At 36.7% G+C, this 23,278-nt stretch overlaps 1 protein-coding gene across 2 annotated transcripts in view; it reads left to right on the top strand.

Moving 5' to 3' along the window:
- Positions 1-23,278, top strand: part of LOC106139154 (protein prickle) — a 348,600-nt gene that overhangs the window by 238,220 nt on the left and 87,102 nt on the right. For both annotated transcript variants that reach the window (XM_060949575.1, XM_060949576.1), the window contains 3 exons: positions 14,005-14,452; positions 19,041-19,154; positions 20,655-20,783. In XM_060949575.1, the coding sequence (XP_060805558.1) occupies positions 14,005-14,452; positions 19,041-19,154; positions 20,655-20,783 (691 nt within the window). The remainder of the gene's footprint in view (positions 1-14,004; positions 14,453-19,040; positions 19,155-20,654; positions 20,784-23,278) is intronic.

Genomic DNA, 23,278 nt, shown 5'->3' with positions numbered 1-23,278 from the left:
CTTATTTTACATAAATAAACAAACTGTCACTCATTTTCCAAGCGAGTATTACAGTGTTGCTATTATAAATATGCAAAAGTTACATAATGTTAATTCAAGAATCGCATTAATATGTTAAATACGTATTAAATATCGCAAAGTTCTGTAGGTAGTAACTTTATTCTTGTATTGTTGTAAATTTAGTTGTTCAATTTTCATTTATTACTTTTGTTTTATTACTTATATATTTTTTATTGTTTTAAAATATTCTACTAATTCTACTATTGTTTCTAATGGTAATTCTAAATGGAGCGATGCGATGAAATAAAAAAGCCTCAGGTTAATAGTAACATTATATGGAAATATATTACATCTCTTTTTGGACTCCTTATACGTCAGAACTTCTTGGTTTCTTGTATGGAGATTACTGGCACTGGTGCTATCTCTGTCTCTCTTACTCTCATACGAAGGATCTAAAAATGAATTTATTAATCCTGGCAGTTTTAATAAGGATAATGAGAAACTCTTATCAAAATATTGCATTGTCATCGGTCCTTGATACGTGTGCAAAGTTTCAAGTTGATCAGACGTTTAGAAATCAGTGAAAATTAAGCTCAAAGATTCCGTTACATACATACATACATACATACATACATACAACCCAAGCTAATAAAAGCGTAGTAAAAAGGATAGGACCACTTCATCTCTTTCTTATGGATGTCGTAAAAGGCAACTAAGGGCCAATAAACTTGGGATTCTTTTTTAGATGCGATGGGCTAGCAACAGCAACCTGTCACTATTTGAATCTCAATTCTATCATTGAGCCAAATAGCTGAACGTGGCCATTTAGTCTTTTCAAGACTGTTGACTCTGTCTGCCCCGCAAGGGATATATATGTATGTTGAACATTAGAAATGTATCATACTGCAAATCTGGTCATTATTCCAAAACATATTAGCATTATCTGATAGGATGCACTCAGCAATTCAGAATTCAGAATCAGAATCAGCCCTGTTTCGCAAAGCGCGTCGTATTTATATGCAAAACTGTCATGATATGAATAGACCAAGAATGTTAGACTTTCAGACGCAAGCGCATTGTTGTATATACTTAGCCATTTTGAAGTAAACAGCTATTGTGAGATGAATTATGGCGATATCTTCATCGGAATAATGGTTACCAGTTCTACCGTGCTTCTTGAGTGCCCACATTGACAGCTCTGTAAGAAGTAATTTTAACCGTATTGCTGCGTGGTTCCCGGCTTAAATTCTTATTCAAAAAATAATGAGACCACTCCATCTCTTACCCATGGATGTTGTGAAAGGCGACTAAGGGATAGCCTTATATACTTAAGATTATTTTTTTAGACGATGAGTTAGCAACCTCTCCCTAATTGAATCTTAATTCTATCGTGATTATATGCATGTACCTATGTAAAAAATAATGATAAATATATACCTACGGATCAAATTACACAAATTTTGTAGTTTGCCTCGAAGTAAGTTCGAGACTTGTGTTACGAGGTACTAACAAGTATTATATATTACTAACTAAAAGTCATATTTTATAATAATTGTACTTATAAAGATAAACATCCAAAACCCAGGCCAATCAGAACAATTTCGTTTAGAACAATTTCGAATCATGTTACAATAATCTGTGGTCAGCGAACGACAAATGGATTCTCGTGTTTGACATTGGTATAACGTAATGAATAAAAAACTAGAGATTTATGCAAATGGTACTTTATATAAACTGTATTTCGTTACCAACTTTAATAAGTTCTTACAATATCGAATGCCCGTCAAATTGTAACATAAAACGATCGCAAAAAAATAAACTTTATACAAACTGTATTTTGGTACCAACTTTAATAAGTTCTTACAATATCGAAAGTCCGTCAAATTGTAACATAAAACGATCGCAAAAAAATAAACTTTATCACGCACAATGTAATTTCCTCCGATTGAGTTCTCGTCTTGTGACGAGTGCTACTTAATTTACCTGTCGCCGTTCGCGTGGGAACAAATAATTCCTGCGCGCACGCATGTAACTGTGCGTAATCGGCGGTTACGATGATAAGCAAGGAATGATAATTTGTGATCCGTGATTCAAAAATTTTGACACGCGATTTTTCTTTCGCGTGATCTAATTTTTGTTTTGATGTTAATTAGTTTTAGATTGTGAGTTTTGGGAACAACTTAAACTATGGTGAAATAATCGAAATATATTATACATACATACATATTATCACGTCTATATCCTTTGCGGGGTAGACAGAGCTAACAGTCGTGAAAAGACTGAAAAGCCACCTTCAGCTGGTTGGCTGAATGATAGAATTAAGATTCAAATAGTGATAGGTTGCTAGCCCATCGCCTAAAAAAGGATGTCAATTTTATAAGCCGATCCCTGAGTCGCCTTTTACGACATCCATGGGAAAGAGATGGAGTGATCCTATTCTTTTTCCTATTAGTGCCGGGAACCACACGGTACTTTATATGTTAAAGTACCGTGTGGTAATAATACATAAATGGGGTTTAACTAGATAGCTGCGTCTACTGTTTTGTCTCACCATGAAATCTGTCAAAATTTCCCATTTAAACGATAAAAACAGTGAAATTTGTCAACTGTAGCGTTTCAAATGGCCATAAATAACATTTATGGTAATTACCATGGCCTATAGCATTGGAAAGCGGAAGCAGAGAGGTCATCGACCCGAGCATGCAAGTTTGTGCAAGCCCGCAGCCATTATATTTCAACTAGAGGCCGCCCGCGACTTTGTCCGCATGGAAACCCTGTCAATCCTGCGGGAACTCTGGGATAAAAAGTAGCCTATATGTTATTCTGGATCTTTAGCTACCCACATACCAAATTTCATCGTAATCGGTTCAGTAGTTTTTGCGTGAAAGAGTAGCAAACATCCATACTGACATACAAACTTTCGCATTTATAATATTAGTAGGATTATTATCAAGCGATTTTATATCTTGTCAAAAAGAGTCGCATATCTACATACATACATACTACATATTGTCACGTCTATATCCCTTGCGGAGTAGACAGAGCTAACAGTCTTGAGAAGATTGAAAAGCCACATTCAGCTATATGGCTTAATGCTGGAATTGAGATTCATGTCAAAAATTTACATGTTGCTAGCCCCATCGCCTACAAAAGGAATCTCAAGTTTAAAAGCCTATCCCTGATTTCCGTTTTCCTTGAAATTTTCTGGAAATTCTCTCTTAGTGAAACCATAAATCTCAAGTCTCTGGAGACTTCAAATAGCGTCATAGAGAAGTGCGCATGTAACCATGGACATAAAGTGGGTTCCTTTTTTAAATTATTAAACTAATTATAACATTCCGATATACTTAGGTACGTATATGATTTTTCTGCTATAGTAACATTTTATTTCCAATAAAATGTGTAAATAAACTCGAATTTGTATAAAAAATTGCGGCAACCCTCAACGCATTGGTGACTTTACCGCGTGAAAATGAAAAATTACCAAAATCTTGTAGATTTTCTCAATGTAATCAAATATACATTCATAAAATCACGCCTTTTTTCTATTATTTTTCTTATTGGTGCCGGGAACCACACGGCAACATATTTTATTGTTATTAATACATACAATTTATTACAATCCCACCATAAAGAAGCCGTACAGCTAAACTTTGACCTTTCAGTCTTTTCAAGACTTTGTCTACCCCGCAAGGGATATAGACGTGATCATGTGTATGTATAGACATACTGCTTGCCTACAATATAATCGCACGGTCATTCACCTTCCTTGAAAAGCTATGATACTGGGCAGGACTGACCATACAACGCTAATGCAATTAATATATATCTCAAATCAGATAAATGCTTCATAGTCAATCAAATAAAAGCCTCCAAGATTTTGAAGATAGGGTTGCCTAACTCCAGTAACGAGTATACAAGTAGATTCACAGATAAGGGAAAAGCGGAGATGTAATTTTACAAAGTGTGAAACGAATAGCTAATTCTTTTAAAAAGTCAGTTGATAAATTATATATAGATGTGTAAATGAGAACCTACTGAACCGATTTTGTTGAAATTAAGCAAAGATTGAAATTGATTTAGAGAAGTAACAAAGGCTACTTCTGTGCCTGGTATTTTGCAAGTCTCCGGCCATATAGACGAACTAGAGTTCAGTATAGAATTATTTTAAATTCAAAGTAGTTTAAGAACGATTACACCAAAAAAACATGATTGATAGTTTTAGATTTGTACGAGTATCTCAATAATGTATTAATTTATTTTGACGGCCTCTGTGGGGCAGCGGTAGTACGCTAGACTGTGACACCGGAGGTCCCGGGTTCGAATCCCGGCCAGGGCATGATGAGAAAAGAACTTTTTCTATTTGGCCTGGGTCTTGGATATTTATCTTTATAAGTACCGATTTATTATTTGTTATATATCGTTGAGTTATATTAAAAAATATGTATATCGTAACACAAGACTCGAACCCTCAAAGTAATCGAGGCTAACTCAATCAGTGTAATTTGTCCCGTATATGTATATTAATTTATTTTATTTTATTATTTTTTACGAGCTATTTATATTCCACTGCTGAGCAAAAGTCTTCCCTTCCTAATACACTTTTATAGCCACATCTCCTCATTCGCGTAATCTGGTAACAAGTACTTACGTGAATACTTCGTAACAGTAACAGCCAATCACGAGACGTACAGTATCATAAATAATATCTAAATCACATCGAAATACTTGACCAGTAAACAACAATTAGACTTACTTTCAGACGCCGCCCACGCTAACTTGAACTATATTTTTAACAAACCAACTAGAGTTGGGGTTCACAAGAAAATGGTTTTGATGTCCAATGTAAGATGAGCCGTGTGATGTTAAAACTAGTTTTGAACTAGAGTTCAGTTTATTCATGCATAATTACACTTTCACACTAGTAAATAGAAGATTAGACGAAGCAGTTGTAAATCTATTTAAACCAATGGGTTTTGAAAATATGCCTACAAATTCAATTTCTCTCATTTTTGCATGTTTCCAATTAGGATTAGGCTTTTAATATCAATAAACTGCTTGATTTTTTTCAAGAAAACTTTTATTTAATAAGTACAACTAAACAATGACGCGTTCTCTGGTAAGAAAAAAATAGCGCCGGTGGCCAACTTAGGAACTAAAACTTTCGTTCAAAAATGTAACTAAACTTTAACATTTCCAATAGGACCAATGCCTATATTTTTTGGAGCCCATGTTCCGCATTCCTTGATTTTTCTCTGCATCAGCCCAATTTCGGCATTAGCAATTTTCTTTCGCCAATTTTTATTTTCCTGGTGACTTGATATCATCAAAGAAGGTTTTTGCGGTCTGCCTTTTCTAACAGATTTTCACTTTTCATTATTCTTATTTTTTTATTGAACACTGATTCGCCTGGATTATGGATGTTATATATATATGTATTTATTACGAAATAATATTATCGTTGAGCTAATGCATCAAACACAAGTCTCAAACTTATTTCTCGTTATCTGTGTGATTTGTCCTCTATACATATACAATAATATACATATACAATCTCTAATCATTTGACCTCTTAGAACGAAGGGTCAATAAAAACGCACAAACTAACTGAATTCTCTTCATTAGGCGTCTCCTTTACATTACTATGAGTCATATATTTTTATAATACCAACCATAAACACAGGTGTAACATGGCCGCTGATTTTTAATTTAATTTATAATCACTAATTAGGCGACTAAGGGAAAGGCTAATAAAATTGGAATTCTTATTGTAGGCGATGAGCTAGTAACCTGTCACAATTTGTATCTCAATTCCATCATAGAGCCATACAGCTGAACGTGGCCTTTCGGCCTTTTTAAGACAATTGGCTCTGTCTACCCTGTAAGGTATAAAGACGTATGTACATATGTGCTTTTGAAACATTTAACCGCTCGCTCAACATGACGTTAGCGATGCGATGAAAGTTGTTCTCGTAATTTACTAAGAGTGAGAACTTGAGGTGCAAGCGTGTACCAGGACGTTGTGGGGTTTGGGGCAGGTCATAAGCATAAGCGATTTATATTAATTAATAAAAAGCTTTAATAATAGTACCTAATGTATCGCTTCGTGAATATTCCGAAGAAATTTCCCTAGAGTAACTTTATGGCTTTGGAAAGAAATCCATTACATTACACTCAAAAATAGCTATTTAACTGTATTGTATGTTACTTCGTACTTTAATTACAAAGAAATTGTGAAATATATAAAAAAAAAAAAAAACAATTCAACGCTAAATGCTTCTTCAGACAATTCTAGTCGGTTGGATTGGAACCTTTTGTATTCGTTGCAAAATACTTATATATAAAAAAATGTATCAATTCCTAAAAATAATTATGATGTAAAAGTAATTAAAACATATCATTTAAAGCATGATGTATGTATTTCAACACTTCATTGTGTATCTTGTATAAAATATCAATAAATAAAATAAAGCGAACCAGTTACCAGATGTTAACGCCGGTTGCTATGAATATCAATTGAGTATGAATATTAAGTACTGCCCTATCTTTGTATCGAATGAGTACAAATAAATAATTGGAAGTAACAAATCCATAATGTGAGTAGTACAAATAAATAATGGGAAATAACTGAGAGTATCCAAAATCATCGTCTCATACACACAACACGCGCTACGCCATTATTATCGCGCGTTAAACTATCGCTATCCCGTTTCACGTCATTGTAAAAAGCGAACAGCATTAGTTACTTGCGCGTTAAAAACGGCGTCACGCGTGCTACGCTCCGAGGGCTGCTCTTAATTTCATTCTTATTCATCCTGTGGTCCCAGTTACATCTTCACCTCTCTGGAGAAGAGACCAGGGTGCGTTTTTTGACCAAGTTCCTGGATACAGTTAGTCAGGTTTTCTTTTGCCTCGACGGGAATTATTTACGCATTGAGCCGAACGTCTCAACCATTCGATAACTGACGCTGTTCTTAATTTTATTACGCTAACTGCTGAGCTGATTTTATCACGGATATAAATGGAAAAAAAAAACAATAGGACCACTCCAACTCTTTCCCATGGATGTCGTAAAAGGCGACTAAGGGATAGGCTTATAAACTTGAGATTCTTCTTTTAGGCGACGGATTAGCAACCTGTCTCTTTATATGAATCTCAATTCTATCAGTAATCCAAACAGCTGAACGTAACCTATCAATATTTTTAAGACGTCGGTCTTCCCCGCAAGGGATATAGAAGTGGTTATATGAATGTATATATAGAAAAAAAAAAGTACAATATAAAAAAAAAAGTTTATAACTTGTACCACACTCGAGCGAGGAATTCACAGCTTGACGATTATAAGCAATTAGTTAATTCGAGCTAATGCTGTAACACTTAGCGTTTTCCCCCCATAATATACCGTTGTGGACCAGCAACTATTATCATAACTAACATTACTGCTACCCCGGGAAACGCTGATAACGGTTATAAATAACTAGTTATAGGAAGATTAGCAGTTTGTTTTTCTATATTATGTCACTTCATAATCACGTGAATCAACTTGACGTGTACAGTCGATCACATAGAAAATTATACCGGTTTCGAAACGTCTGCGATACCCAGGTGGTATACCTGTCTGTGCGGCCCACTGTACGTACCTTAAGACCTACATTTATTACATTTTAACGGTCCTATGGCCAACAAGATACCCTTATTTTTCTATCTTTCAAACACTTTATTATTATAACTTTACTACCTGTGCCTGCGACTTCGTGCGCGTGAAATAGTTATTTTGGGCATCATCGAAGCTCTCAAGGATGAATAATTTTCCCCGTTTTTTACACATATTTCATTATTTCTTCGCTCCTAATAGTTGCAGCGTGATGTTATATAGCATTTAGCCTTCCTCGATAAATGGTCTTTCAAACACAAAAAGATTTTTTCAATTCGAACCAGCAGTTCCTGAGATTAGCGCGTTCAAACAAACAAACAAACTCTTCAGGTTTATAATATTAGTGGATATAGATTGATATCGCTGTTTCGCTTTTTATTATGAATTACTTTTGAATTTTTGAATTTTTTAACAATTTTTTTTTAATTCTGCCTATCCCTCGGGGAAAGAGGTGTGATAATCATAATCATAACTCTGTTTGACGCTCAACACCTCTAATCGTTACAAATAACAGTTAATTAGTTAACCGCTCGTTAACCGTTATCAGTGAGAGTAAAGTCATTGTATTTTTTTTTTAATAAGAAAACAGTTCACATACTAAACAACAATGAGCAATAATTTGCAAAAGGAGAATTAGTAAAAGTTATTAAATTAATGTGAACATGACGGGTTTGCCGTGTGGTTCCCGGCACCAACAGAAAAAAAATAGGACCACTCCATCTCTTTACCATGGATGTCGTTAAAGGCGACTAAGGGATAGGTTTACAAACTTGGGATTATTTTTTAGACGATGGGCTAGCAACCTGTCACTATTTGAATCTCAATTCTATCATTAAGCCAAACAGCTGAACATGGCCCATCAGTATTTTCAAGACTGTTGGCTCTGTCTGCTCCGCAAGAAATACAGACGTATGTATGTATGTAATTCACCATGAACCTGGATTGGATGAGTCAGGTTTACACAACCCACCCATAATGAATCATGGTTACGTACTTATTTAGTTACCTGAATGTTCAGGTTACCTCATGAAAACATACTGAGGAATTCAAGTAATTGAATAAATCCGAAATCAAACTATAAATATATTTACAACCCAAACAAATAATGTTTAATTTTCAGACATTAACTTTAACTGTGATACCTTTTATAGTTATTTACAGAAGCGCCATCTCTTTTTACAAATCAAAATCTCATTATCATTCATATCACGGCTTTATAAATGTGGGAATGTCCGTCTGTCCACAGCTTGCACATACTAAGCTTTATTCGAGTCTTTCGAAGCTTATCATTATCTTTTAGGATCTCGCCGCCGAGTAAATTTTATGCGCAAAACTGTTAGACGAAAGGAATTTATGTTGTATGTGATCCGTTTATAAGTAAACACATCCCGGACTTAAAATCAGAGCAAAATAATGCCGTGTGGTTCCCGGCACCAATACAAAAAAGAATTGGACCACTCAATCTCTTTCCCATGTATGTCGTAAAAGGCGACTAAGGGATAGGCTTACAAACTTGGGATTCTTATTTAGGCGATGGGCTAACAACCTGTAACTATTTGAATCTCAATTCTATCCTTAAGCCAATCAGCTGAACGTGGCCATTGTCTACCCCGCAAGGGCTACAGACGTGACCATATTTTGTGAAACGAGATGGAGTGGTCCTATATTTTTCCATTTGGTGCCGAAAACCACCCGGCACAACTTTCTAAGTGAATATTTGTAATAAATTTTTAAATAAAATTTTTCATCAGCACATTATGTACCTGTTTAGTGAAACCTTTTGAGTGGGCAGAGAAAATGATGACCCATTTAGAAGAATAACTTAAATTACAGTATTTTTTGAGATTTCTATATACTTCATGCATATGTTTCTTAATAACAGCAATAATTTAAAAAGCTTAGGTATTATATTATAATTTCTTAACTTAAAAATAAAGAAGGCTACTCATTTTATACTTTACTACAAACACAAGCAGTTTTTAAATACTTACTAGTGTTTAAGACATTTTAATATTCTTCCGAAGTACATCTCTAACACCCGTATTCATAAACAATACTATGAGTTCTCACAGTGTGCGTGGATGCACAGGGTCCCATAAACCTATTCAGAGACAATACTTGACCGAGCGACGGTCGGCGCTATGCGTCACTTGAAATGAACGCACAGCTAAGGTTGCTTGCGAGCTGTATTAAGCAACGCATAGTGTCTATTGTCTATTATTTTGAGGTTAGTTGTATTTCGAGATTTGTTTTTGCTCTGTTTGTGTATCAAGATTAGTGAAATATTTTATTTAAAATGGATTACAGCAGTGAAGAAGAATTTGATAATTATATCAATGAGCACGATGAGCACAGTATAATAAATACCAGAAAAGTGATACGGGATTTTCAAGATCCCTTTGATTACTACAGTTCGGAAGAATTCCGTCGACGCTACAGGTTTACCAAAGATGTGGTACATTTTGTACTCTTGCCATTCGAACAATATTTATCGTATTTTATAGGTTATATTGACAATTGACAGATGTCAATCAGAAGCAGAGTGAACTGCGTAACGTAAACGAACCAATCACAGAGCTTTAATCAACGCAATGCGTTCGCTTAGTCAAGTGTCGCTTGAGTATTGTTTACGAAATGGAATGCTTGCCATATGGAACGCATTGAGAAATGTCTTACTTCGCATAGTGCTGCTCCTTTGCTTAAACAAGTATTGTTTGTGAATACGGGTGAAAATCTGTTGCTGAACCTTAAAGCATGCGAGTAACATGAATAATTCAATATAGTCAGGTGTAATACAGTTGTTAAGTTTGTATATAACAGGCAGACAAACAATAGCTCGTGGAAGGTTACACGCCCATTTAGTGATACATACATACATACATATAATCGTGTCTATATCCCTTGCGGGGTAGACACAGCCAACAGTCTGGAAAGGACTGATAGGCCACGCTGAGCTGTTTGGCTTAATGATAGAATTGAGATTCAAATAGTGACAGGTTGCTAGCCCATCGCCTAAAAGAAGAATCCCAAGTTTATAAGCCTATCCCTTAGTCGCCTTTTTTGAAATCCATGTGAAAAAGATGAAGTGGTCCTATTTTTTTTTTATTGGTGCCGGGAACCACACGGTACTAGTGACTGATATTCTTAGTTATATAGTCCCGTAGTCAATAAAGAATTTTACTTTATAGAACCACTCCATTTCTTTCACATTGACGTCGTGAAAGGCGACTAAGGAGATAGGCATATTCATCTAGAATAGCTTTTTATTAGAGAGACAAATAGACAATTCTAATAAATTTACAGAGTACAGGTAAAAAAAATTGAGTGGGTAGTTACTACGGTACTAAGTAAGGTGAGGTTAATATTTCATCTGAATATAACGAAGTGTCGACACTTTTTATTGGCCCTCGAACTCAATGGCCGACCGTAAATATTTTCCTCGGGTATCGGCTCCAATTTGTTTCACTTCTTCAGTGACGGAGTTTAGGCGGACCGATTCATTTTACGATTAATTGGGAACCAACGGTTGTTGTAAGTACCCAATTCGATGAGATAAAAAAGATTTTATTGTCCTTTTTATTGTGGTTACTCGGAATCACTGTGGCGTCGATGTTTATTTTTTTTTAATTTAGTTTACAATATTTGCATGAATTAGTACAGTGCATTGATTAACATGAATTATTAAGAACGTTTAAGAAATAAATAGTTGTAACTCATCCTTTCATATTCATTTTAAACAAGAATAGGACCACTCCGTCTTGTTCCCATGGATGTCGTACAAAGCAACTATGGGATAGGCTTATAAAATTGCGATCCTTTTTTTAGGCGATGGGCTAGCAACCTGTCACCATTTGGATCTCAATTCCATCATTAAGCCGAGCAGCTGAACTATTGGCTCTGTCTACCCCGTAAGGGATATAGACGTGACTATATGTATGTATGTAAAGCACCGCTTAACTTTGATATGTGGGAGCGATGGTAGATAAAACTATAAAACGCATTCGGACACATGTTCAATTCCGGGCGTTCCCTTTTTTACCGGCGTTTAAATCGAGTCGTGTATCGATTCACACAGCGATTGTATCGATTCGAGATGAGTTGATACCGACCGCCCGCGCACCACGAGATAATCATATAGATCTATTCACTGATGTAATTGTTGCTAATGTATGAAGACTAACTTCATATCTTTCTCTCACTCTCTCATCGTATTTCCAATAATTTCTCAGCTATTTGCCTAAAAACTCGTGATCTGCTTATAATACATTGTGATTTAGCAAAGATTTTATGGTAATCATCATTTTCATCGCTAGAAAGAGTGTCTTATTACCGACTGAAAGTGACCATTTCTTATAAACATTTAAAATAAAGTTCAGTAACTTGAAATTTAATTTTTAGAGCATCTAAAATATCTTTAAATTTGTCATAATACTATCAATTTATAACATTTTTGTTTTACTATAATAACTTCGTAAGATTCCTATTGGACATAAGCCCTTCTGATCCAGCCAATGACACCACTACATACAAAAATGCATATGGTGACGTCTATATCCCTTGTGGGATAGATAGAGCCAACAGTCTTGAAAAGACTGATAAGCCACGCTCAGCTATTTGGCTTAATGATAGAATTGAGATTCATATACTGACAGGTTGCTAGCCCATCGCCTAAAAAAGAATCCCAAGTTTGTAAGCCTATCCCTTAGTCGCCTTTTACGACATCCATGGGAACGAGATGGAGTGGTCCTATTCTTTTTTGTACTGGTGCCGGGAACCACACGGCACTGACTGCTAACAATTAATTACACACGCAAATGAACCGGCCCTAACTTCATAAACATTGACAGAGTAAATAAAAAATACATGTTTATCTTGAGTTCCAATCCCTTTAGTGTCTACTGGTTCTTTAATCATGCCATTTGTATGCAGTGAAATCAACATTACGTGAAAATTACAAGGTTTTGCAAGAATTAAGTGAGGTTTTTGCCTGAGAGACGCGTAAAGGCTTCCCGGTGATACAGAATACATAGAACGATGTAATGACGTGTGACATTATACTATTTATAAATAAATACTACAGTTATTAAACTCGCACGCAACGTAGGCTTATAAAATTGGGATTCTTCTTTTAGGCGATGAGCTAGCAACCTGTCACTTTACATAAATCTCAATTATATCTGTAAACCAAACAGCTGAACGTGGCCTATCAGTAGTTTCAAGACTGTTAGCTCTGTCTACCCCGCAAGGGATTTAGACGTGATTATATATATGTATGTAACGTACCTCTATAATATCTCGGAAGTTTCGAATAGTGTTACAATGATCCGTGGTCTCCGTTCAGTAGTTCCGGAGATTAGCATATACAAACAAACATACAAACAGACAGACTTTTTTTTCAAATTCATGCTTGGTTATATTTTTATATCGTAATATTTTTTTTTAATTATACTCAATGTACAGTACAATTTTTTTTACTGTTTTATAATATGTACGAGTATTGATTAATAAGATCATTGATATTATACGCCCTTTTTGACAAGTCACAATAAGTTACCGCTTCCATTAGAAACAATTAATCTTCCGTTAATAAATCATTAATTAACGAGTGAGATCATTGAGAATGCCGCCAGGTCACGACTTATTCTGGGATTGTGATCTACTGATCAATCATCAGATAGATGATAAAAAATATTGCTTACTTGTTACTTGTCAATTTTTTTAACGATTTTCTCATCTCAACCGCAAGAAGTCTGATATACTCGTACGTCCCTTCTCTGTCCCTTACGGGGTAGAAAGAGCAAAAAACTGAAAGACCCCCTTCAACAGGAGGTTCCAAGGCCAACGCCTGTAATAATAATCCTTAATTTAGAAGCCATTCCGTTAATTACTTTTGCCAATTTGCGTAATATAGACATGTCTATTAAAAAAAATTCAAAACACATACATACATACATATGGTCACGTCTATATGCCTTGCGGGGTAGACAGAGCCAACAGTCTTGAAAAGACTAAATGGCCACGTTCAGCTATTTGGCTTAATGATAGAACTGAGATTCAAATAGCGACAGGTTGCTAGCCCATCGCCTAAAAAAGAATCCCAAGTTTGTAAACCTCTCCCTTAGTCGCCGTTTACGACATCCATGGGAAAGAGATGAAGTGGTTCTATTCTTTTTTGTATTGGTGCCGGGAACCACACGGCACAAATTGGAGACGACCTTTAATTTTTACATTAAAGAATAAAAAACTTTTCTTCTCTTCTTATGTCAACAAGGCCTCTGTACTGGAACATGGTCAATAACGTATAAATTTATCTTGTCATTTAAAATTAAAACATCCCCTCTTTTTTTCAGGCCGGTCTGCCGCAACTGCGTGGTGTCACCAACCGGGTCATCCCCACCACCGCTACACGAGCAAGCCTCATCCCCCCCACCGCCAGCGCCGTCATCCCCACTCTCCCCCCGGCTGCTACCTTCCCTCCCCTCGCCACAACCAAGCCACAGCGGCTCTTCAGCGCCGAGCCAATCAAACTCCCCCCACCCGTACTCTTACCCAAGTTATCGACGAAGTGGTCAAGAATTCAGTCAGCCTGGTCAAAGTTACCAATCTCCACAGTCCCCCCAGTCAGCCATGTCGCTGTCCCCTCATCCTATACCCCAGGGGAAGTTCAGGGGGCTGCTGGAACATGCTGAAAGGCTGATGAAGCCTGGAGACCCTCACAGGCACTCGCAGAGTGATGATGACTCGGGCTGCGCGCTGGAGGAATACACCTGGGTTCCACCAGGACTTAGACCTGAGCAGGTTAGTGTTTTGAATACACTCATACAACTCATATAATTTATACATACATACATATTATGGTCACGTCTCTATCCCTTGCGGGGTAAACAGAGCCGACAGCATTGAAAAGACTGATAGACCACGTTCAGCTATTTGGCTTACCTAATGATTGAATTGCGATTCAAATAGTGACAGTTTGCTAGCCCATCGCCTAAAAAAGAATCCCGAGATTGTAAGCCTATCCCTTAATCGCTTTTTACGACATCCATGGGAAAGAGATGGAGTGGTCCTATTCTTTTTTGTATTGGTGCCGGGAACCACACGGCATAACATAACATTCCTTTTCCAACCACATTCAACCACGATTTCGAATTCGCATAATTCTGGACTAAATATACGAAAATATAGTTTGGAGCCGTTGACACGATCGAGCCATAACACCTCCTGGATTGGTCTCCTTATTGAAGGAGCCACGATGTTTAACGAGGAATGACTCCGTGTAACAACCTGCCCTACCCATTTTTGGATCGTGGTCATAGAAAAACCCCTAGCAGTTGCCTCCTACGTTTGAAAAACGGAAGAGGAATGATAATTTAACATCGAATCAGGATAGAGTCGATCCTAATTAAATATAAATATATACGGGACAAATTATGCAAATACAGCTGGCTTCGGAGTACGTTCGAAACTTGTGTTACAAGATATTAACTCAACAATACTATATTTTTAATAAATACTCATAGAGATAAACATCCAAGACCCAGGCTAAACAGAGAAAGTTCGTTTCTTATAATGCTCTTTCCGGGATTCGAACCCGGGACGTCCGGTGTCACAGACAAGCACACTACCTCTGTTACACAAAGATCGTTAAATTATCTTTTTTGCAAATTAGCTTGCAAAACCTACATAAATAAATTACAATCCATCGACTTTTATAAGATTACTGATTCATAATCATAAGGTATGTTTCTACTACATATTTTTTATGGGCAATAAAGATAATTATTAGTATTTGTATTAGTAATAAACTTGCAACAAGAGTTGATGAAAACTTTACTAATGTAAGTAAAAGCGTTTTAAACGGGATTCCTGAGAACGCGTAAAACAAAACCCGAACGAGTTCAGAAAGCGCAAATTTCGAAACAATGGCCATCGAACAATAGTGTCCACTCCATACAAATACGGGTTGTCAAACCGACGGCTCATTCTGTGGTTTAAGCTGCAGTTCCACAGCTGCGATTAATGACTAAAGGTGAAATGCAGACTTGAGAATCTGTGATTGCGAGTGTTTGTGAGGTGCAATATGAAGAAGCTCTCGATGGCAACACAAACTAATGCAATTCAAGTGCCTTTACACTGGAACAATAAAATGTATGTTTTTGTAATATTAACACTAGCAAGAAAAAAATTTATCAGGTACCAAACGCCTGCTTGTTTATCTTAAACTTACAGAAATCTTACTATATGTACTATATCACGCTTTTAAAGCATAGTTCATACATCAAGAAGACGATGTATAGAAAAAGACATTCTGCCGTAGATATCATAAAGAGCGAAGTGAGTTAATGTCAAAGATATGTCTAACTTAATGAGCCATAAAAAACAATCAATACCAGGACACAATTTGTGTTTGAATAAACGTTCGCAAACCTTAGCTTGAAACGCAGCAACGAATTCGCACCTTAATGTAGTAAGTTTTGCTCCATTTTGCGATTTGTATGGCGGCTGCGGGCGCCCTATTGTTGGTCAAGTGTATTGGTATTAGTCTGAAGATTTTTAATGGAGGGGGGACTGTAGGTAAAGAAGCGCAAATGAGTGTCTAGACTTCTGAGCGATATTGCAAATGAGCTGTTTTCAGCACTCTGTTTAAACATACATATCCGAGAATACAGACAAATATACATACATAAAATCTCGCCTTTTCCCCGGAGGGGTAGAGACTACATCTTTCCACTTACCACGATCTTAGCATACTTCCTTCGCTTCATCAACATTCATAAATCTCTTCATGCAAGCTGGGGCGGTTTCGGGACGTCCTTAATTATACATACATGTATACATAATACATTTTATCACGTCCATATCAGTAATGATGGTATTGAGATTCAAATACGATGGGCTAGCAACCTGTCACTATTTGAATCTCAATTCTATCATTAAACCAAACAGCTGAACGTGGCCTATCAGTCTTTTCAATACTTGAGGCTCTGTCAACCCCGCAAGGGATATAGACGTGACCATATGTATGTATGTATGTTATATGTATGTATGTTCTACTTTTGATATGGTAATATGACAACAACTTACGATGTTCCAGCTACCACTCTGTCATCCCCGCAAGAGATAATAGACGTGATTTTATTATACTAACACTTATTTTTAAGAGGTCAATAATAGAGAATCAGATTATCCCGGAAGGCTGCAGTTACAGATCTCATCTCTACGGTTTATCCGTCATTATTTGTACATTATACTTTGTTATTATGTATTATTACCGGTTGTCACGCTTTTTGTATGTCAACAGTTGCGTGACGTCGACAGAGGATTAATATCAGATTGGTTTTTATTTTTGAAAGATGAGATATCTTGATGATCTTTCCCATTAATCATTAGGCATACATACATACACGTCACGTCTATATCCCTTGTGGGGTAGACAGAGCCAACAATCTTGAAAAGACTGATAGGCCACGCTCAGCTATTTGGCTTAATGACAGAATTAAGATTCAAATAGTGACAGGTTGCTAGCCCATCGCCTAAAAAAGAATCCCGAGTTTGTAAGCCTATCCCTTAATCGCCTTTTACGACATGCTTTAAATAATAATTGGCACACGTCCGAGGTGGGATTCGAACCTGTGCCTTTTTGCGCCAAACGCATTTTAACCGGGCACCTCCCCGATTCGACCACGGACGCTCAAAAGTTTATCACTATTTCTACAATAACATTTAAGTCTAAAAATTAAATTTATTACCCAAGTTTCTCTTCCCCTTCCATCCTCCGAGACCGAGCTTTGAATACCGAGCGATGGTATTTATAATTACAGTAAAAATAAAGTAATAAGAGTTGGTAATCAACGGAGCGAAAAATTAAGACGACCCCAAGGACTCACCCCGAGACATCGCCAGCTTTCTCCAAATTATACTCGTTTTATTTGAGACTGTAGAGAGTTTGAAAGTACTTTTGTTTATACATACATATAATCACGTCTGTATGCGGGGTAGACAGAGCCAACAGTCTTGAAAAGACTGATAGGCCACGTTCAGCTGTTTGGCTGAATGATAGGATTGAGATTCAAATAGTGACAGGTTGCTAGCCCATCGCCTAAAAGAGGAATCCCAAGTTTATAAGCCTATCCTTTTGTCGCCTTTTATGAAATCCATGTGAACGAGATGGAGTGGTCCTATTCTTTTTTTATTAGTGCCGGGAATCACACGGCACTAATAAATACTTCTTTTTATTAATGACTTATATTGTAGTAGGAAGGAAAATTTGGCCCGAAAATTCCTCTTCGTGACTTCGTTTATGAAAATTGCAACAACATTTTTATAAGTTCTTATATTATTAAGGAACTCGCTTAATTTAACTAAGAAACTTGGCATTCTTCATGTAAGCGATGGGCTAGCAACCTGTCACTATTTGAATCTCAACTCTATCATTAAACCAAACAGCTGAACGTGGCCTAAAAGTCTTTTCAAACCTGACGGCTCTTTCTACCTCGCAAGGGATATAGACATGATTATATTTATGTATGTATAATAAATATAAATATATACGGGACAAATTACACAGATTGAGATGGCCTCGAAGTAAGTTCGAGACTTGTGTTACGAGATACTTACTCAACGATACTATATTTTATAATAAATACTTATATAGATAAACAATCAAAACCCAGGCCAATCAGAGAAAGCTCGTTTCTCATAATGACCCGGCCGGGTTTCGAACACAGACAACACAGACAAGTGCACTACCGCTGCTCCACAGGGGCCGCCGAATAATGCATTTCATTCAATTACATTCCGTCCATATGAGATACATTTCATAGCAAACTCTTAGATAAATATTCTCAGCTCGTAACCGACGCGTACCGATCTAATCCCAGGAAGATTCCCAGTCGAGACACGTCCTCATTTCATTAGCCTGGGTTATTATATTTAATACGAACAGATGGAGACTAATGTCATAGAATATTAATATTATTACTAATCCCCAAGCTTTATATAGAAAAAGATTTTGTTTACAAAATAGGATAATACAAGGGAACACTTAATGAGGTCAAAATAACTGAAATATAATTTTATCTACTACCCCTTCCATAGAGCAAGTGTAGAAAAGCTGCGGAATGAACTACAGTGCAGCATTTTCATCTGACGTCAATTTACAAATATATTAACGAACATACTTGTAGGTACTGAACGTGGCTTTGCAGTCTTTTCAAGACAACTGTCTTCCCCGCAAAGGTTTTAGACGTGATTACATTTATGTATGTAGATATATTAACGCATTTGCTGTCTTAATATGTTTATAGTAGTCAAATACCAACCACTAAATTAGAGCAGAACTTCGTAATAGTTTTCGAGTCTAACAGCCTTTCTCCCTCACTTCCAGGTGCACCTGTACTTCTCAGCTCTGCCAGAAGACAAGGTGCCGTATGTGAACAGCGTGGGGGAGCGGTACCGGCTGAAGCAGCTGTTGCAGCAGTTACCTCCTCAGGACAACGAGGTACACACATACATACATATATACACGTCTATATCCCTAGACAGAGCCAATAGTCTTGATAATACTGATAGGCCACGTTCAGCTGCTTACTGATAGAATTGAGAGTCAAATAGTGTCAGCTAGCTCATCACCTAAAAGAAGAATGCGACGTGACTTTATTTGTGTATGTTTAAATATATAGCTATTTCTCTTCTAATGAAGATTTTAAAAGTCTGTAAAGATTTAATTCTTCTTATATAGGCGGTGAGCAAGCAACTTGTCACTAAATCTTAATTCCATTATTAAGCCAAACAGCTGAACGTGGCTTTAAAGTATTTTCAAGACATTCGGGTGCTGACAAATACTCTTACGGTGAGGGAATACATCGTGAGGAAACCTGCATATTCAGGCAACTGAATGTGTAACCTTGCTCGACCCAATATGAACTAGTTCCTGCAAAGGTTTCGGAGGTCAGATCGGAGTCGCTTCGAGTCGCTTAATCCAGGATCATTGTCGTAAATACCCCGGGCTCCTCTCCATAAAGGTGAAGATGTGACCGAGTCTAACGCCAGGAGAAGGAAGACGTAATCGTTTTCCAAACACAAGAAATAAGTCTCTCGGTCAACTGGAACCATCTTTGAGTACCTACTTATACTTGTACTCCTAAAACAAATGAAATATGTAGTCTCTGCCTACCCCTCCGGGAAAGAGTGATTTTACTCGTATATTTGTGTGCAAAAACATCTTTAAACTCACCCACGGCTATCTTTCAAATTCAAACTTATTATTTAATAGTTGTGCCCGCGACTTCGTCCGCGTGGAATAGTTATTTTGGGCATCATTGAAGCCCCCAAGGATGAATAATTTTCTCGGTTTTTTTTTTTTACATTTTCTATTATTCCTTCGCTCCTAATAGTTGCAGCGTGATGTATATAGCCTAAAGCCTTCCTCGATAAATGGTCTATTCGACGTAAAAAGAATTTTTCATTTTGAACCAGTAGTTCCTGAATTTAGCGTGTTTAAACAAACAAACAAACTCTTCAGCTTTATAATATTTTTCTAGATTAAAACGGGACATAGATATAAATAAATAAATATATAAATATATACGGGACAAATTACACTGATTGAGTTAGCCTCGAAGTAAGTTCGAAACTTGTGTTACGAGATACTAACTCAACGATACTATATTTTATAATAAATACTTATATAGATAAACATCCAAGACCCAGGACAATCAGAAAAAGTTCTTTTCTCATCATGCCTTGACCGGGATTCGAACCCGGGACCTCCGGTGTCACAGACAAGCGTACTACCGCTGAGCCACAGAGGCCGTCAAAATTATCAATCAATATCAATTTTAAAATTTTGTCATGTCTTTGGGTTTCACAACATTGGTTTGTTGACGTCAAATTAATTACTTAAAACTACGTTTACTGCCGCTTCCAAGACGTCAGTGCAAAAGAAGAACATTCTTCTTTGTAACTGTGTCACTTACCAGAACACCTCACCAACTTCCAGGTCCGCTACTGCCACGCCCTCTCTGACGAGGAACGTAAGGAACTGCGTCTGTTCAGTGCGCAGAGGAAGAGGGACGCCCTGGGACGAGGTCAGGCGAGGCAGCTGCATGCGCAGGCGCCGTGCGAGAGGGTAAGTACTTTCAATGATAATCATCTGCTGACTCTGTCTACGCTGTAAGGGATACATACGTACATACATAACATCACGCCACTTTCCCGGAGGGGTAGGCAGAGACTACCTCTTCCCACTTGCCACGATCTCTGCATACTTCCTTCGCTTCATCCACATGCATAACTCTCTTCATGCAAGCTCGGCGGTTTCGGGTACTTTTGACCTGACACTTTACCAGGACGTCCCTAATTTGATTAAGATACGTTCGTCTATCTGTAAGGGATAATATGTTTATAAATAAAGTGCCGTGTGGTTACTGACATTTAAGAATATCTGACCATGTCTTTTCCCTGGATATCGTAAAATGCGACTTAGGTAAACGCTAATAAACTTGGAATACTTTTTATATGCGATGACGTATGCCTTATGATCATGGGTCCTGGATTGGGTGGTTAATCTTAACAAAGTATTCTCTCATCCACATTTCTATTCCTTTATTGTACACTAAAAAAAAACAAAAAAAGTTAATTGGTAAGATAAAATATAAACAAAGGCGGACTTATCCTATTTAGGGATCTCTTCCAGTCAACCATTGAATAACTAAAAGGAGAGTAACTAAATAGGACAAAAGTACGAACGTTAGTACGTAGTGATGTTGAAATGTTGATAACAATGAAAAAATAATTGAATTCTGAACGCAGTACCTATAAAGTTAAACATCCTTAATAATATGCCACCACAATAATATTGCAAGAACATATTCTATAAATTAAAAAGTTAACATGACAAACACCTAATAAACAACAGTAGCATCAACATCGGTCAAATTAAAACACTCTCCCCGCTCCCTTCGGATCAGGGATGAGCGAACAAATGGAGTGCGCGTGGACAGAATAATGAAAACCTGACGAAGACATATTATATACCACGTTGTGAATAGAGAAACAGAATTTTATTAATCTACATAAATACATATGGTCACGTCTATATCCCTTGCGCGGCAGAGAGAGCCAACAGTCTTGAAAATACTGATAGGCCACGTTCAGCTGTTTGGCTTAGTGATAGAATTGAGATTCAAATAGTGACAGGTTGCTAGCCCATCGCCTAAAAGAAGCCCAAGTTTAATAGCATATCCCTTAGTCGCCTTTTACGACATCCATGGGAGTGACATGATGGAGTGGTCCTAATTTTCAGGATAGAATAGAATATTCTTTTTTCTATTTTTGCCGGGAATAACACGGCATTATTTGACAGCTAAAACAAATAAACCAAAGTTCCTCTACATCAAAGCCTCACAACGGGCTAAGCTCACACTTGACCGGTTTTAGCTGTAAATCTTGCAATGACGTCCAATCAGCGCAGGAGTGTAAAATGTTAATGATCTGGTCAGCGCTTTTAACAGTTCTCGGTAAATGTGACCAAAAGAAACCAAATAAACATAATTCAAGATATTCAAATTCAAAAAATTTATATTCAAAAAATTCAAATGAAAAAAATTCAAATTAAAATTTTTTGTTCATTATTATGGGATACTTCATAATCACTTATAAATTGCCATATCTTTTGGCTTCACAACAGTGGTTGACGACAAATAAACTACTTAAAACTAAGTTTGCTGTCGCTTCCAAAACGTCAGTGTCAGATTTATACATCTATCATCATATTTTAATACAAACATGTGCTATACGAATTTATTTTAACATAATACAAAAATGTGATGAAATGATGTTTCGGGTACCTTTGACCTGACCCTTTACCAGGACGTCCTTAATTTGATCAAGATACGTTCGTCTAGGTCTTCCCACTCCGACCGTTCCCTCCACACTCTCCTTGTATATCTGCTTAGTCAATCTGCTTTCATTCATCCACATGACCAAACTATATTCTTAACCTACTCTTTTCTTTTTGTAACTACATCTTCTTTCACATTACAACATTCCCTTATCACTGTTCCTTATCCGGTCACTCAATTTCACACCGTACATATATATTCATATATTTTTTTATCCCTTTTACGGGATAGTCAGGGCAGTTGTCTCGAAAATACTCAAAGCCTATACTTTTAATCGTCTGACTGCCTGAACTGAATTAAACCTCTTGCACACAACTTTTTTACCGATTATTTTGTAACATAACCTAAAATTTGTGCCCTTTATGTGGTCAAACAGAATTAAATACTTAAACAAGTGAAAAAGATCCTTAAAAATATATTTTCAACATCTCCAACGGTTTATTTCAGGACAATATTCACATATTAATCTCCTGGATTTATTGCTCAATTTCCAACTGTTGTACATTTTCCACTGTACATTTTTCTAGCAGACAGCGTAATTAAGCCAGCGATATATTTAAATACAACAGTATTAACACGCACCTCGCTGTACTTTATCCGCTTCTCAGTTTAGGGTGTGGTTATGTTATATTTTTTTACTTAAAAGGCGTCAAAGGTATTGGCTTATAAACTTGAGAATATTTTAAGCGATTGGCTAGCAACCCGTCACTATTTGAATCTC

The sequence above is a fragment of the Amyelois transitella genome, chromosome 19, assembly GCF_032362555.1.
Source record: "Amyelois transitella isolate CPQ chromosome 19, ilAmyTran1.1, whole genome shotgun sequence".
Taxonomy (NCBI): Eukaryota; Metazoa; Arthropoda; class Insecta; order Lepidoptera; family Pyralidae; genus Amyelois; species Amyelois transitella.
The sequence above is the reverse complement of the archived record's forward strand: the minus strand, read 5'-3'. Positions and strand labels throughout refer to the sequence as shown.